General features: G+C 50.1%; 6 protein-coding genes across 6 annotated transcripts; 2 read left to right on the top strand and 4 right to left on the bottom strand.

The window, feature by feature from the left end:
• Nucleotides 1-102: 102 nt before the first annotated feature.
• On the bottom strand, nt 103-2,539 carry N7468_007489 (J domain-containing protein; the record flags this gene model as incomplete). The annotated part of the gene is made up of 6 exons (XM_058476785.1): nt 103-260; nt 327-1,769; nt 1,834-1,987; nt 2,067-2,293; nt 2,358-2,442; nt 2,510-2,539. The coding sequence occupies 6 exons, from the start codon at nt 2,537-2,539 to the stop codon at nt 103-105; spliced, it is 2,097 nt and encodes a 698-aa protein (XP_058329675.1).
• A 1,014-nt stretch (nt 2,540-3,553) lies between these two features.
• Nucleotides 3,554-4,016, bottom strand: N7468_007490 (uncharacterized protein; the record flags this gene model as incomplete). The annotated part of the gene is made up of 2 exons (XM_058476786.1): nt 3,554-3,581; nt 3,646-4,016. The coding sequence occupies 2 exons, from the start codon at nt 4,014-4,016 to the stop codon at nt 3,554-3,556; spliced, it is 399 nt and encodes a 132-aa protein (XP_058329676.1).
• A 3,279-nt stretch (nt 4,017-7,295) lies between these two features.
• Nucleotides 7,296-7,813, bottom strand: N7468_007491 (uncharacterized protein; the record flags this gene model as incomplete). The annotated part of the gene is made up of 2 exons (XM_058476787.1): nt 7,296-7,566; nt 7,626-7,813. The coding sequence occupies 2 exons, from the start codon at nt 7,811-7,813 to the stop codon at nt 7,296-7,298; spliced, it is 459 nt and encodes a 152-aa protein (XP_058329677.1).
• Nucleotides 7,814-8,911: 1,098 nt separating this feature from the next.
• Nucleotides 8,912-10,556, bottom strand: N7468_007492 (aminopeptidase P family protein; the record flags this gene model as incomplete). Its single annotated transcript, XM_058476788.1, has 3 exons — nt 8,912-9,963; nt 10,002-10,292; nt 10,430-10,556. 3 exons carry the CDS (start codon nt 10,554-10,556, stop codon nt 8,912-8,914), a joined length of 1,470 nt encoding a protein of 489 aa, XP_058329678.1.
• A 472-nt stretch (nt 10,557-11,028) lies between these two features.
• Nucleotides 11,029-12,738, top strand: N7468_007493 (SSH4 family protein; the record flags this gene model as incomplete). Its single annotated transcript, XM_058476789.1, has 4 exons — nt 11,029-11,269; nt 11,293-11,514; nt 11,577-11,882; nt 11,939-12,738. 4 exons carry the CDS (start codon nt 11,029-11,031, stop codon nt 12,736-12,738), a joined length of 1,569 nt encoding a protein of 522 aa, XP_058329679.1.
• Nucleotides 12,739-13,834: 1,096 nt separating this feature from the next.
• On the top strand, nt 13,835-15,310 carry N7468_007494 (NmrA-like family protein; the record flags this gene model as incomplete). Its single annotated transcript, XM_058476790.1, has 6 exons — nt 13,835-13,907; nt 13,972-14,132; nt 14,223-14,412; nt 14,473-14,527; nt 14,594-14,679; nt 14,736-15,310. 6 exons carry the CDS (start codon nt 13,835-13,837, stop codon nt 15,308-15,310), a joined length of 1,140 nt encoding a protein of 379 aa, XP_058329680.1.
• Nucleotides 15,311-15,431: the final 121 nt, after the last annotated feature.

Below are 15,431 nucleotides of genomic sequence, written 5' to 3' on the forward strand. Positions count from 1 at the left end.
AGAAGGGGAAAATCCTGACGCGGCTGGCCCAGCGTAATCGATCAGATCCATGTTACACCAGTCATGAGTACAATCCGTCAATCAGTGCTTGTCTGGGGTAGATTAATCCTCAACATCGGTTTCTGTGTTGGTGTCGCTGGTATCGCCTGCGTCGCCATCGGTGTCACTCTCCTCTTCGCTGGAGGAATCGGATGGCTTCCGGGCCTTCTTCTTCGGGGATTGTCCGGTCTTGAGGGCCTGCATCTGGCCAGCGATCGAGTCTGGGAAACAACGGTCAGTGTTTCTGGATACTAAAGAGCGGGTTACTGGGGTCGGTGGAGACTTACCCTCGTCCGGTTCACTGATGTCGTCCTCCTCTTCCAATGCGGCCGCCTTGGCCGGGTCCTCAATGTGCAAAGTAATCTCCTGCTTGGAGTCTAGACCCAGGTAGCTGTCACAGAGCATATGCATGACGAAGGTGAAGTCACCGACTTGCGGAGGAGCCTGGAACTGCATCTTGAGGGTTTGCACATTGAACGTGGGCTTGCCGGCTTCGTCAAAGATCGGCTTGTCGAAAGTGGTGAATGTGAAGGGAGGTACGGCCATCTTGCCCTGCTTGGCGTCGGCGAGGAAGACGTGCCAGCGGGGAGAGTGGTCACGGGCGAGGAATGGTGCATGTGCGAGAGGAGGCTGAACCTTCTCGAGCTTGGCCTCGACGCTCTTACCGTCGACACCCTTGACGGCGCGGTTCTTAGCAGCCTTGCGACCCATCAGGGCATCGAGGTCGTCGTCGTCAGGGTCGATATCTTCGAGGTCCAGTTCATTCACCGTCGGGACATTGGTGGTACCAGGAGGGATGAACCGAGCCTTGACGACAAGCTGCACGAGACTGCTAGGAGTAATAACCTTCTCACCCATAACCTTGAAGAACACCTTAGAAAGTTCCAGGGCTGGCAATTGCTGGGCAACGCCGATGGCTTGTGTGTATTGCTTGTCAGTCAAAAGACCGGGACCAACAGCACGGCGACGGCGCTCGGCATCAGGGAGGCTCATGAACTTTTGAACTGAGTAGTGGTCCTTGCTGTCTTGTCCTTCAACCGATTTAACAATGGCATCAGTGAAGTTAGGCAGTTGCAAGAGAGGGGAGGATTTGGTGGGAACAGCCTGAATTAGGCTCTGGGAGGTTAGGAAAGCGCCAAGGATTGGCCGCAGGTTGCCGAAAGACAAGGCGATGGCAGTGTATGCTTCATTCAGACCCAACGCGATAGCAGCGGCTTCATACTTCTCTGCGTTCAGAGATGCATCATCCAGATCGATGCGGCCAAGGTAGGCCCAAAGAAGTGCGAGGGCCTTGCGACGGGTCGCGTTGTCTAATTTCTTCAAAGTCTCCCGATCGGCGTCAGAAAGGAAAGAGATGTCCTCTGCCATCACTTTCTTCTCTACCTTGGCAAGTCCGGCTTCACTCCGAGAGCCCTTGAGCATATCCTTGAATTCCTCACCAGAAGAAAGGGCGCTGATGATGCCTTGGTCGGTGATGTCCTCCTTGTATTCCTGGAAGATATTTCCAGCACTGGCAACCAGCACGCGCTCCTTGGTATAGCGCTGCGAACCGTACCACCATTTTCCAACAATGTACGGCAGAAGAACGCCCAGCAGAGCTCCGTAGACCAACAAGACGTACTTGCCATTGCCCTCCATGACAATCAGCTTGGGTAGCGCAATGCCGATGCTGAAGCTTTGCTTTCCGTCCGGGTGTCCATATTGCAAGTAGTTATTTCGAATTTCCTCATCTGTGCACACATTAGTTTTCTCTCATCCAGTTGAATCCAGCCACTCGGATGTCGCAATAATTACCAGTCAGAGCTTTGTAAGCCTTGGTTAGCTCAACAAAGCGCTCGTTGAGGTCCTCGATGGTCTCGTTCTTCGCGGGGTCGGGACGAATTTTGTCGGGGTGGTAAACGAGGGACAGACGCTTGTAGTGTCGCGAAATAGCTTTTTCGTCGGCGCTCTATATTGGTAAACCAGTCAGCATGCTTCCCAGGCATATCATCACCGGGAGAACCTCGGATCAGTGCAGTGGGACACACCCTTGAGACGCCCAGAATGTCGTATGGGTCATAAGCCTTTGTGGTAGTTCTGGCAGTGATCAGGATAAGGTAGATCATCCATGCCATCACCGCATATCCCACGACGACCGTAATGATGCGCTTAATGCGGCGCTCCTTACGGAGACGCTTGCGCTTTTGCGCGTTGACCAAGTCGGCATGTTGTGGTTTGAAATCCGATTGGATACGGGGAGCGGTATTTTCCAAGTCTGCCCGGTAACCCGTCAGCTTAAAACAGATTCGCGACGAAGCAGCCGAGTGCCTACGACTCACCTTTACTTGGTCGGAGGAGGGTATATGTGAGGGGGAAAGTGACCAAGCCAGTCAAGGTCAAGATGAAGAAGGGAAAGAATTGGCCCTGAAAGGACGGGGTTTGTTGTTAGCAGCCTCCATGGAAGTGAGAGAGCATATTCGGGTTTTCTCACCTGCTCATCATAAGTATAGTCTGAAGACATGGTGCGGCGGATTCAGGGCGAGCGGTGGCCGCCGCAGAATTGGAAGTTGATGCTGTTCAAAGCTGGACCTCTTAAGGCGCAAGGTAACAGTAAAATTAGACCGGGGGAAAAGGCACAACGGGCTTTTAAAACAGCGACCAGCGTACGGCCCTGGCGAACAAAGGAGCGTAAGTGTTTCTGGACGTATTAACACAAGGTTCCATATCTGGCCTTAACCCGCGCGTCCCCAAGTTCGGAAGGCGGTCAGTCCGATTCGATAGGCGGTGTAATTGAGGACAGCATGGATTTTCCGATGCCGCAAGTGACTCTTACTACGGGGTCACGTTACTTGAATGTGTTCGAATGTTGCAGTCTAGAGGTCTTGGAACAATTCTAGTCTAATAATCACACAACGGATGTATCTGTACAGGCATCCTTTATCCAGTTGATTCTCACCTAGAGACTTAATGTCTACTAGGGAACTACCGTGTACAAGACAATCGGATCGAACTTTTTTTTCCGCCACAGTTTTGATGCTGCCATCGCCAACCTCAGCATAGAACGGGGATAGGCGTAGCGAGGGGAGTTGAGTCACGCCCCTAGTTATGGATTCCAAAAGGGAACTCAAGCGTCAACAACGCGAAGTTGGACACGAACTCAACCTGCTGGAAGCCTAACAAGGTTCTTCTGACTCATCCCCACTCGGGAGCGCCATATCACGATCCAGGATCCACATGGCCGGGTTTTGTAGGGACCAATCCAGTACTGAGTACCTTCATTGCTTCAAGTCGGGGACCCGGTTGGCCCATGTAGACTGGTGTTCAATGGGGAGGCTATGGCGTACTGCGCCAGTAGAGCGGTTGTGTATCAACACGGATAACAAAGAAATGTGCACTGCCCCGATCGGCGGGCAATTTTGGAAGTTTGAAAGCAATCATAAACTCATCGTAATCGGAAACCGGGGTTGTCAGTTTTTATTTTTTTTTTATTTTGGGGCTAATTCCGGCGGAGCAAATGAGGGGACTCCTTCTGGTATCAATCACCGAGGGTGCTGTGTCGAGCCCTGGGAGGTTGAGTCAGAAGAGGTATTCGGATATTCGCGATCGGGCCAATTGCTGGGTACTCACGGGTCGATGTAGTCAAGGCCACCGAAAAACTCTAGCATGCGGTAACAAAGGCTGTCATCGTCGCCTGGCTCGCCGCCGAAGAGACGACACTGCTCCGTTTGAGATCCATCGGTTCTCTGTGTTGATTCACGGATCTCCCATGCTGTATATCTATAATGCCAGATGGGGGCGGATACTGGGCCGGAAGCTCGTGATTGAGTGCATCCAGGAGTGTTGCCGATGGAACTTGAGAGGTCGACTTGGCTGGTTTTGGGACCCCAGATAGAAGATGAAATCAACAGCGGCGACCTGGAAGGTTGATTGACGGCCGGCAGAAAATGGTGCTGAGATGAACGTGGACGAGTACGGCGTCGGTTATGCCTCTGGCCCATTTCTCGGGATTCAGCTGAAGGGGGATTAAACCTCTCTGGCCAGGATATCAAGCGCAGGAATCAACAACCTTGAACGGTATTTTTTTTCTTTTAGAGAGGAATGACCATCACCCCTTCAGAAGGAGATGAGATGAGGCATCGGAGAAGGATCTGCTGCAGGGGTGGGATCATTTTATAACCTAAAGCTCAAAAAGCACGTACTATGTGAGTCACGCCAGAGTCTTACCAGAAAAAGCAAAGGAAAAAAACATGCCGGACCCACATTTACACCCACTTTTCCCAAGGTTCCCCGGCAGATCACCTCGCTCCTAACTAAAATGGCGCCAGCCCTTTTTTTGTTAGCGTTTCTCACAAGGCGTGATCCGATGCGTCATCCCGGTCTCGCATGATCTGATTTCTGATTCATTTCGCTCTTCTGCTATTGGTAACCGAGATCAGTTTTCTCTATGAGGTACTAAATGAGACCATCGCCAAAAGTCAACCGGATGCCTGCTTTGGTTCCAGGAATGAAACATGACGAAATCGAGACAAAGACCCGCTGCCGTGCGGTCCGATCAAAGGAGGGAGATCCGGCAGGGTTGACAGGGCCCTCAATGGGGCTAAACCGGGTTTAGGTCGGTTGCCTTTGATGGGGCCACGGAGAAGTCGTCAGCCTCCGGATCAAGATGAAATCTCTTTCTACGCACAATCCTTGCAGTCTTTCAATTCCAAATTAGACTATTGCGACCCCCCTTTTGGGGCCTGCCTTAGAACATTCTTTACGTGGCATCCCGTAAACCACGAGAACTTGCGGCCTCAGGCCTGGTACACGTGGACCCGTTGACCCGTTGGGCCAAGAGTCTGCGGACTTTTCATCTTCCCTCCTTGCAGAACCCTCGCGAGGCTTGACACCTTGTCCATAACCAGTCGGAAAAGCGACTCCTGTTTGGTCTGCCCCTTACTAACACCTCTCAGGAGGAATTGCCCCTTCCAACTTCGTACGCACAAACCCCACATTGCCCAGTGCGGCTCGGTCCTCAGCAGTCTAGAATTCTCCCAAGGCCCACGGCGAGGGCCGCCAAATTAGAGGGAAATTGCCTTGTCCCGGCAAATTGGTCGTCGATCAAAGACCCCTGATACACCTTCTGTCTCGCAGAAATTGCATCCAGGCAATCGCGGCCTTCGGAACCAATTTTCATTGAATGCACCCGGGCAACAACCAACGAGTGGGACAGGAGCCAAGATCAAAATCAGCTTACGCACCATCTGCATCGTGCGGTTCTTAGAACGTAGGCACGTAGCCTGTTGGTCCAGGGTCCATCGAAGTCCAGGTTCAAGTCCCTGTCGGCTCGGCACTACAGACTCGCGTTCCACCCATACGTCATAAATCTCTCCACAGAATATTTGCCTCTTTGCCTTACATAGGGCGTAGTCCCGAGGTTGTACAACTCTGCCCCTCCACCCGCGGGAATGGGCTAGATCACATAGTTAGAATCAGGGCTAGGGCCTGGACTGGCGACATGAAGTACTCGCCAATGAGCGTCAGGTTCTGCGTTTGCTGTGTAGGAACTTGGTGATCTTGTACGAGGACTATCCACTGACCTCTGCAGAATCTACTCCAAGGTTAAAATGCCTCATGCCCTAGCCACGTTTGCAATACCTGCTTTCTTATTCCAGATATGTTTCAATTAGACTAGTACTTCGGTGTCTACAAGAGCATTGGGGCAGCAAACTATTGATGGGCCGACGACCTTGCGAAACAAATGCCAATCGATCTGCAAGCTGTTTCATATTGCGGGGCCCTTGTCAAATCCATAGATGCAAAGGCTTTCGAATGACAGTCTCGAGTATGCTACAGGGATACTGGTAAATATACCAACTCGTGGTAATCTCAGGTCCATGAAACCCAAGATTTTGAGTGGTATTGTGTCGTAAGAGCTTCCGGCTTCCCGGCCATATATCCATGCACGTTATTAGCAGCCATTACTAGTACACTATTAGTTAACTAGTTTAACTAACTAACTATATGTATTGGTTAGGTAAGATAGTAACTAGTCCACGGCTAGCATAGGCTGACATCCAATCGAAATACTAACGTCTACTATGTACAAGCTTCCGAGACTTGAAGGTCGGCTGAAGCTACAGGTACAATTCGATGGGGCTAACATTTGAGCCTGAAGCAAGTAAAGTTTTCGATTCCATCGTTTTCAAAGGCGGTTCGGATAAACTCTCTTGATCTGGAAATCCGGATGGCGAGCTTTCTTGCTTAATTACCCAGAGCATTCTTCGATATCTACTAGACAGACGAACTATTAAAGCTATTACGCGTTTTCAAACACAGCAAAACCAGAGCGGAGCGAAAGTGCTGATCGATCTCACTCTAATCTGCATTAATGCTCCCTCTGACCTATCAATGGCGCCAGTCCTGCCCTGAACCTGATGAGGAATGGAAATCCTGTCTCAAGAAACTGCAAAACAGGAATGGGAAGATCTAACAACAGGTTCTGACAGACGAAGATCATGGAACTCTGAAGAAAGAAGAAAGTAAGTAAGTAAGGGGTTACTCCCAGCGGGGCGCTAATCCTCCCTGGCGGAAGGAAGCGCTATTCTCAGCCCTTCAAAACTGATAGGTCAAGGAAGCCATGTCCTATTTGGCAGTCTGCAGGTACTCATGCAATGCGACCCCATTATGCCCTTTTGCAGAATTTTCCATCCCACACGCTCACAAACGATTGTTTTAGCTGGATGAGGATCCGAGATCGGAATTTCGTATTACAGCACTAAGTTACACCGTAGATGGGCCTTGGATGAATAGAGTGAATGATGTTGACCTACAATCTTCAACAGTCGATGTCTCCATGGTCAAGCGAAATGGACGTCGTAATTCGAGTCGCGTTGACTGCGCTGGTTATCGTCGAGATCTTGATTACGCCCGCAACGCGAGTCGTCCTCTCGATTGAAAATAACTGCAGGAGCCTCAGGAGCTCACAGTAATACCAGGATATTGACGGCAAGCAACGACCGAACCGATTCAATCGCACTCAGATGCAATACAGCTAGCTGGATATGTTTTGCTGAGCTAGACTACTCTCGCGTTTTACATGAGTCGCCTAGGAGCTACGGGGTAATTAAGCTGACAAGCTGGAACAATTTGAAGCCAGAAGGGACGAAGAGAAAGACCAACGATTTCATATACACTAGCCTCCTACTACATATATCAAGTTTGCCAAACAAGAGTCTATTTTTTCATACTAGGAGTATTTTAAAGTTCAAAATATCATGTTGTAGACAAGATTACCCTTAAAAACTGGTAGAAGGGACCACAGTAATGTTGCCGTGGTAGTAGCACTTCTCAGTAGTCACAGATCCAACCGAAGTGATGCATTCCCATTTGCTCCCCGGGGCGCCGCCATTCTTGTTATCGTTCAGGGTATAGGAAATCTGCTCTGGGCCCTTGACTCGTGTGATCACCAGGTCGAAGACGCCGATATCATTCACGCCTCCTGGGAACTCCACATAGTAATTGCCATCCTCAGTGCGCGAGTCAGCAAGAGGTTGCCCAGGGATGCTCCTGCGAAGAATTAGGCACTGCCTTGGATCACAATAGTGGATTTAAATGCTAGTACCTACCACTGAATGTTCGCGCCCGTCACATCCTGATAGTTGGGATCATCGAGGATAAATTCAATCCATCCAGTTGTGTTGGTTTGATCGGCGGAGAGCCCACTGATGGTGACAGCCTCAGATACCTTGCTGCTCGGTGCGGCCACAGCGCTGCCAGCAACCAAGAGAAGGGGGATGAACTCGGCAGTCTTCATTTTCGAGATTTTTGAAGGGTATTTAGGTGAAACACTGGTGATTTGATCGCGGTCTTGCTGATGATTCTGTCAGGATAAACCGGGGCAGATACCTTTATTTATACTTGAGGTTCAAATATTGGGAAAGATCCACCTGGTCTATTGAACTAAAGTTGTGCGATCAGGCGCTCTGCTCATAGCGGTCAACATGGTCCTTGTCTTAGACATGGACAGGCTGGCCAATACTATGAATCTTTTCCCAAGCATCATCGAGGCGTCCTGCGCGGCGGAGTGCCTAATTTGAGAAGCCTTAGCACCTGCGCCACCTGAACTTGTAGAGACTCAGTGGGTTAAGCATTTCTTCTTTCCCTCCACCCCTGTGAAGGTCGTTCCATTATCCCGCTAGGGAGTGGTTTCAGGTATCTTAACATCGCGTAAAAGTACTTTGTTTAGGGAATTAGCTAACGGAGTAGAATGCAAACCGGTAGTGGGCGGCTAGTCCTGGTGACTACATCTTTCAGGTTCATGGGTCACTTTGGATTTTTTTTGAACAACTCTGCTGCTTTTTTCTTTTCTTTCTCCAAAATCTTGAAGGGAATCATGGAAGTTCGACTGGTGACTGAGGAGTCTTTGGAAAGTTGTTGGTTGCAGCGGCTCAGTCGAAGGCGCGTCACCCAGCGGAATCCCCCATCTTCCGTTAGTGATATTCTTATTTTCTGAGGCTGGGTTCATGAGGCCACTGAGGTATTCGCTAAGCTTTTCCATTCTTAGAATAGAGGTGACTACCCTCGGCACCTGCCGGTGTAAAAAAAATTAAAGCTATTTATATCATTTGGGGGCCGTTTCGAGTTGCTTTGGGCGCCTAAAATGGGAACCCGAGGGGGGGTTAGCAATACCCCGGGCCATCAGGGACTAGTGCCCACCAGCTGGACTGTGGAGCGGCTTCAAGTGTACCAATTCATCTTTAGAGTCCAGTGCTTCAAAAGATCAGATATTATGTGAAGGTTAAGCAAAATACCGGGGGTGAAAGATAAAATTGAGATAGGCGGAAGTCTTGGTACCTGGCACGGATTTGTATGTACAATGTTGGGAGGAAGAGGGGTGCATGTGGAAACCTCTTCAGGCGTGACCACGAATAATGGCAAGGGCCTCGTCTCCTTTGGGTGCGGTAGTCAGGTTCTCATTCCCATTAGCAGTGACAAGAATGTCGTCTTCGATACGTACTCCACCGATCGGGACATATCTTTCAGCGGCCTCGAAATCGATGTACTTGGCGTAGGGTTGTTTGCGAGCATTGGCCAGAGCAAGTGGTGAGAAGTAGAGACCTGGCTCCACAGTGACGACCATACCTTCTTCAAGAAGAGAGTCGGATTCAGGTAGAGGTACAAAGCTTCTCCTGGCGGTTAAAGCTTCGCTATTAGGAAGAGGAACACGTCCAGCGTCGTAGGCCATAATGGGCGACCCGGAGACATCGTGTACCTCCAGACCGACGTGATGGCCTAGTCCATGTGGAAAGAAGACCTTGGACGCCCCCGAACGATTGATCTCGTGGTGGGAGCCGCCTCTCAGAACACCGAGGCTCATGAGACCCTCGATGGCAATGTCATTAGCAAGTTCGTGGACAGCGCGGAAGCGAGTACCACGTCGGATCCTTTTGATGCATTCTTCTTGCATGCGCTCGACGATCTCGTAAATATCTACTGCTTCGTTGCTGGGCCAATAGCCCGAAGGTGGGAACGTACGAGTCACATCGCTAGCATAGCAATGCCATTCAGCACCAGCATCTAAACAGACCAAAGGTTTCCCTAGGAGAGAATCATCGTTCCGACTGTAATGTAGAACTGCGGCGTTGGGCCCAGAGGCAGCAATTATTTGGTAAGCTTGGTTTCTCGCGCCGTTGGAGGTGCAGACATTGAGGAAGAGCCCTTCAATTTCAGACTCATTGGCCATTTTGCGGATCCCTTCTAAGACCTTACGATGTGCGAGGCCAGAAATTTCATTTGCATGCCGAATCATGCGGATTTCGTAGTCATCCTTAATCGCTCGGGCAGCATTAATAGCGGGCAACAGCTGGGCACTGTCCAGAGGAAGTTCGGTAGGTAAGCCAGCGGGAATCTCAGATGCATGTACCAGGTACAACACACTATTCTTGACTCGTCCCCTAACCAGGCCTCTAGATTGGGCAAAAGCGAGGAGTGATAAAGCACACGATCAACATCATACTGGTTTTGTGCATCCTCCCGAGAAAGGGTGGGACCCATCCAGATGGCGCGATGGAGATCGAAATCGGGGATGTACAGCGTCAGCTGATCCAGCGCGACATCGTAAGTCAGCGAGCAGTCCGGCTCATTCACGCCGCTCAGATAGTAAAAGTATCGGCGCTGGCGAAAAGGTTTCTCCTGGTCGGAATCGCGCCAGTTTGCTGTGGGCTGGCCAGCAATGAATATCAACCCATGAGTAGCACCGAGCTTTCGAGCGACATTACGCGCATGTTGTTTGGCTACAAGGAATCCGGGTCAGCTCGGCACGAATCACCCTCGGAAGGTGGCAAAGAATCCAAGGGCGCTCAGGGAATCCGCGCACGGCATACCGGAGCCTTGCAGAGTCATTGGGAAACCCTGGGGAGAGTGTACTTACCTGGATACTTATCGCAGGAGTGAGCTGGAAGCGCGAGGTTGATCCATAGAGAGTCCACCGAGTTGACGGTGACGTCGGGCTGAGGGAGTTGAGACTCAAGGGCGCGAGCCCCAGCAGTAACCCACATGATGTGTCTGTGCGGAGAGTATCCAGAGAGATCAAGGAGCCTTTACCAGAGAGGGGAAGGAGAGAAGGAGACTTGTCTGTAGTAGGGATGGGCCCGCCTGTGCAACCGATACCGCCATTTGCAGATGACAGGTACTAAGAAGGCGAAACCCGGGCAGAGGGGCAAAGGGAAAAGAAACTCCCTTGGAACTGGGGGAAACTGGAAGCGCTCCTCCTGGGGTACGTGATCACATAAATAACTTTAGTGCCTGCAGCAGAAAAACCTGCGACAGGCTGGTCCTTGGGGGGTCATAGTTCATTTGTTCCAAGGTTGGCCGGAAACGTCTTAGATAAACCCCGAGATCCGCCCTGCGCCCACTTCCCTTAATCGCTTTCTCTCTCTCCATTTCCCACCCCAAAACACCGACGCTTGACGCTTGTGTGTTTCTTTTCTGCCTCAGTTTCTGTGCATCAGTCGCTTAGTTTGATGAACCATGCAGGGTCTTGAGCCATCGGACCCCGGTGCGCTCGCTGACCTGCCCTCGACACTCCGAAGAGTGCTCGCCAGCCCAACGACGTCACCGCTCGGTCTCACTCAAGCCATCGATTCCCCCAGCAAACCCCGTCATCCCCGTCGCAGAATCAAATTGAAATCCACTTGCAAAATGTTCTCTCCAGTATCTCGAGCGATTATGCGCGTGGCCGCGTCCTTAAAGCTGGTGGCGACTCCTCCGGGTCAACCGGATCGACAACGAAAGGCGTCCTGATCGGGCTGTTCTCTGCCTTCGGCTCTGCTGCGGTCGCTTTGACGATCTTGGCAATCTTTTTTTTCTTCAAATATACCAATCGTGGCCGGATTATGCTCGATCGCATTGGTCGACCGGGTGAGTTCGATGATGAACAGGCTTTCGCACGGGAGGAAGAGGCGGCTTTGGAGACCATGGATGAATTGAGCCGGTCGGAATATTTGCGAGCAAAAGGTGAGCCGCCAATTCCGACGAATTGAATCCAATGTTCCGGATCGCTTACTTCTCATGAACAGCTTTTGTACAAGGAAACCCCCCAGAATCGATGCAAACGGATATCTCTCTGTCACAGTTCCTCGCCATCCAGGAGAAGGGCGTCTCAGCATGGGAATTCCAACCAGAGCTCGAGATTGCGAATTGCTTCGTGGAAGGGCGCACCGAGATTGAGTTCTTTGATGCTGAGTGCAGTGTCCAGACCAATCTGCCTCTTCCTAAACAAAACGAGGTCTACTATTGGGAGGCTAAGATCTACGACAAACCTGATTCTACGACCATTGGGATTGGCCTGACTACCAAGCCTTACCCTCTTTTCCGGATGCCGGGTAATATCTGCTCCTCTAGTTGACTACTCCGCACAACTTTGCTAATTTGTCTCCAGGCTTCCACAAAACCTCTGTCGCTTACCAGTCCACAGGTCACCGCCGCCACAACCAACCATTTACACCAACTCCTTATGGACCTCCCCTCCTCCAAGGCGATGTGGTTGGGGTTGGCTACCGCCCCCGATCCGGTACAATTTTCTTCACACGTAATGGAAAGAAGCTCGAAGATGTGGTACATAACTACCGCTCTCAAAACCTCTTCCCCACCATCGGAGCTAATGGCCCATGCACCGTTCATGTCAACTTTGGCCAAATGGGGTTTGTTTTCATTGAAGGCAATGTCAAGAAGTGGGGGTTGGCCCCAATGACAGGCAGCCTGGCTCCACCGCCGCCTTATGGAAGCGAGCAAGGCAGCATCCTGCTTGAATCCGGACGCGAAAGTGCGGCCCAAATCTCTCAGCGGGTTTATCAAAGCCATACGGCACGAAGCTCGAGTGTGGGGTTCCCCCCGGCAGTTAGCCCAGGCCCGATTCGTTCTCCGACTGACATATCCCTTGCTCAGCTGGCCCACATCCCCTCCCACGAAGATGCAGGGGAGGGCTCTAGTCGCTTCGCAGCCGATGGGGGTATATCAGGTACCGCTGCGCCGCCACCGGGAATCCCTGACGAACATGGGGTGCTTCCGCCCAAGTACTCAAGTCCAGGCAGCAGTCGCAGGGGTAGTGATGCTTCTCTAGAATTCCCAGCTTCAAGAGAGCCCCTCTCACCGACCAACGACGACGAAGCAGAATCCCAGGCTCTGAATTTGCCTAGCTACCAAGATGCATTGAATCGAGAGTGGCATGACGACTCTTGAAAGCCGAACCAGCTAGCATCTCCCACATTCTCTATTTGCTTTTGCTTTTGCTTTTCTTTTTCTTTTTTCATCCAAAATAATCATTACGGTTAAGTTACTGGGGTTGGAAACATGGGAAATCCCTCTCTCAATCTGTTTGGTGTTATATTTAGCGAGTTTCACGGAAGGCGTTTTATCAACAGAAGGCAAGGGTCACGCGATATCCTTTTTCTTATCTCTGGAAGATATTTTTTTTTTTCCTTTTGCCTTTCGTTTTTTTCCAATTTTGGCTTGGGGGAAAGGTTCTTGTTATATCATCGGAGCATGGACATATTCATGGGCTCCGCACGAAGTTATGTACGGGGAGCTACCATCCTCTCTTCTCTCGTTTGCTTTTTTCTCATGTTGTCAGCAGCAGGTCTGTACATCCTGTCATCTAGCACCTCAAAAGAGGTTCTGCTGCCTAGGCATTCATCAATAGCCAACTACCCGAACGACCAGAAATCCAGTGGTTCTTCCACAAGTGTGTGCCAGCAGTATACTCGGATCCCCAGGGCTCCAAAGCAACTAGTAGATCAATTGCGTGAGAAGCAATGGATTCTCTACCTGTATAACTGCATAAAACTCAACAGTAAGCATACTATCGCTTGGAACTCGGAGATGTAACATAAATTCACTGACTCGGAGCCTGGTGGGGCTTTCCAAGACGGAGAACCAGCCTTGACAGCTTCTCTCCAACAACAGTTCGAAGCATTGTCCATTTTCTTTGCCATCCCGGCAATAGCCCTTCACAGCCAGCTATGGTTTCGATTATTCAACAGTTCCATTTGATCACAGTTAGTCAATGAATAATTCTCATTCAATCAAACAGATGTGGTAGCTACGCTAGTCAACTAAGGTTTGGATTATTCAACAGTCTCAGGGTGCTCGGAGCAACAAGTTCTCCGCAATACATTTTACTCGCTATTTCACTAACTAGTCATGGTCAAAGATTACTCAACAGTCTTAACCGGGGAGTCTTAGTATGAAAACACACCGAAGTTATAAATGGCGCATCAACGTATATATCTTTATCGTACTGAACCAATGCGGAAGAACGTGAGCTGAGACTTCAAACATGTCTTCATTCCAGGTTTCCAAGATTTTCATGATTGGAGGAACGGGCGCGCAAGGGTTACCCATTGTTCGAGGTATATATATACACCCGAATCATTTATTGTTGGAATATCACTGATTTCCATGGCTGTTATCTAGAGCTCGTCAAAGATCGACGCTACGATGTCCGCATCTTGACTCGCAATCCAAATAGTCGTCGGGCAAAAGAGTTAGCGGAATTGCCGGGCGTTGAGCTACTCCAAGGAACATTTGCTAGTGAGGATGACCTGACTAGTGGATTTACAGGTTGCGATGGTGCTGTGAGTACTCACGTCTTACCCTTTGCGATAGCATCGAACATTTATGCCAGATTTCTTTATGACTTTTGACGCTAAGGCAGTGTTGAGCAGTTCGTGAATATAGACGGCTTCAACTGCGGAGAAAAGTCTGAATTGTTTTGGGGCATACGGGCATACGAGATAGCATTATCCGTGGGCGTGAAGTTTTACGTCTGGGGTAATCTTGACTATGGTTTGAAGAAGGCGGATTGGGATCCAAAATACCGATGCGGGCACTATGATGGCAAAGGACGAGTCGGAGGTACGTAAAATCCAATGCTCTATTCCCACAGCTTTATTGACCAGACGTGGTTTTGTGCAGAATGGATATTACAACATGCGACCCCCCACATGGGGGCTGCCCTCTTCACGACTGGGTAATCAACCCTCCTTTTCTTCTCTCAACATGAGCCTTTCTGCTAATGTTGTATCTTGTTGAATAGACCTTACATAGATATGGCGCTCTCTCCGCTCACAATCATGACCCCAAGACTCATCGACGGAGTACTTACGTGGTCGCTCCCTCTTGGTAGGTGGCACGAGATGGTTCCCTGTTTTTGAAATAGCTGTTAACGAATTCCACAGGAGATGGAGAAGTTGCTCACGTGGCGCTCTCAGACTGTGGTGTTTATGTACGTTGGTTATTTGACAACCCCGGTCGAGCAAATGGCATGGATCTGGAAGTGGCTATTGCCCATATCTCGTATTCCGAAATGGCCACTGCCTTCGAGAAGGTGACAGGAAGACCTGCGCGATACGTGGATGTTCCATTTGGAGAATATTTCAAAGCATTCAGCGGGCACGAGTCATTCATGAGTGTATTGAAAAATCCTCATATGGGACTGATGTCGAAACTGCGGTTCGGGTTTGGCTTTTCAACTAAACAACCCTCTTCTTATAACGCCGACCCAGCGGATCCTGCCACACTGAGCTTCGAGACAAATTTCATAGGATTCTGGAACTTGTGGAGAGCGAGCAAAGGCAATAAGGGAGTCATGCGGAGAGACTATGAATTGCTGGATGAAATACACCCTAACAGGATCAAGAGTGCCGAGGAATGGTTCAGAAAAGAGGCCGAGCAAGGTGACCTATGGGAGCGGGTCAGCAAGATGGCTCCAATATTAAAATGGAGTGAGGATGGAGCAAAGGGTACAATCTGAATTCCTTTTTGTTCTGGATTAATAGTGACTGCCATAGTTGTCAATCATCAAATGTCTTCGTGGCCACTAGATGTATACAACGATTCCGGCAACCGGTGATCCTCCCTAACACGCGATGATG

The sequence above is a fragment of the Penicillium chermesinum genome (genome assembly GCF_028974085.1).
Source record: "Penicillium chermesinum strain IBT 19713 chromosome Unknown utg000005l:1.0-4115287.0:1.0-4118363.0, whole genome shotgun sequence".
Taxonomy (NCBI): domain Eukaryota; kingdom Fungi; phylum Ascomycota; class Eurotiomycetes; order Eurotiales; family Aspergillaceae; genus Penicillium; species Penicillium chermesinum.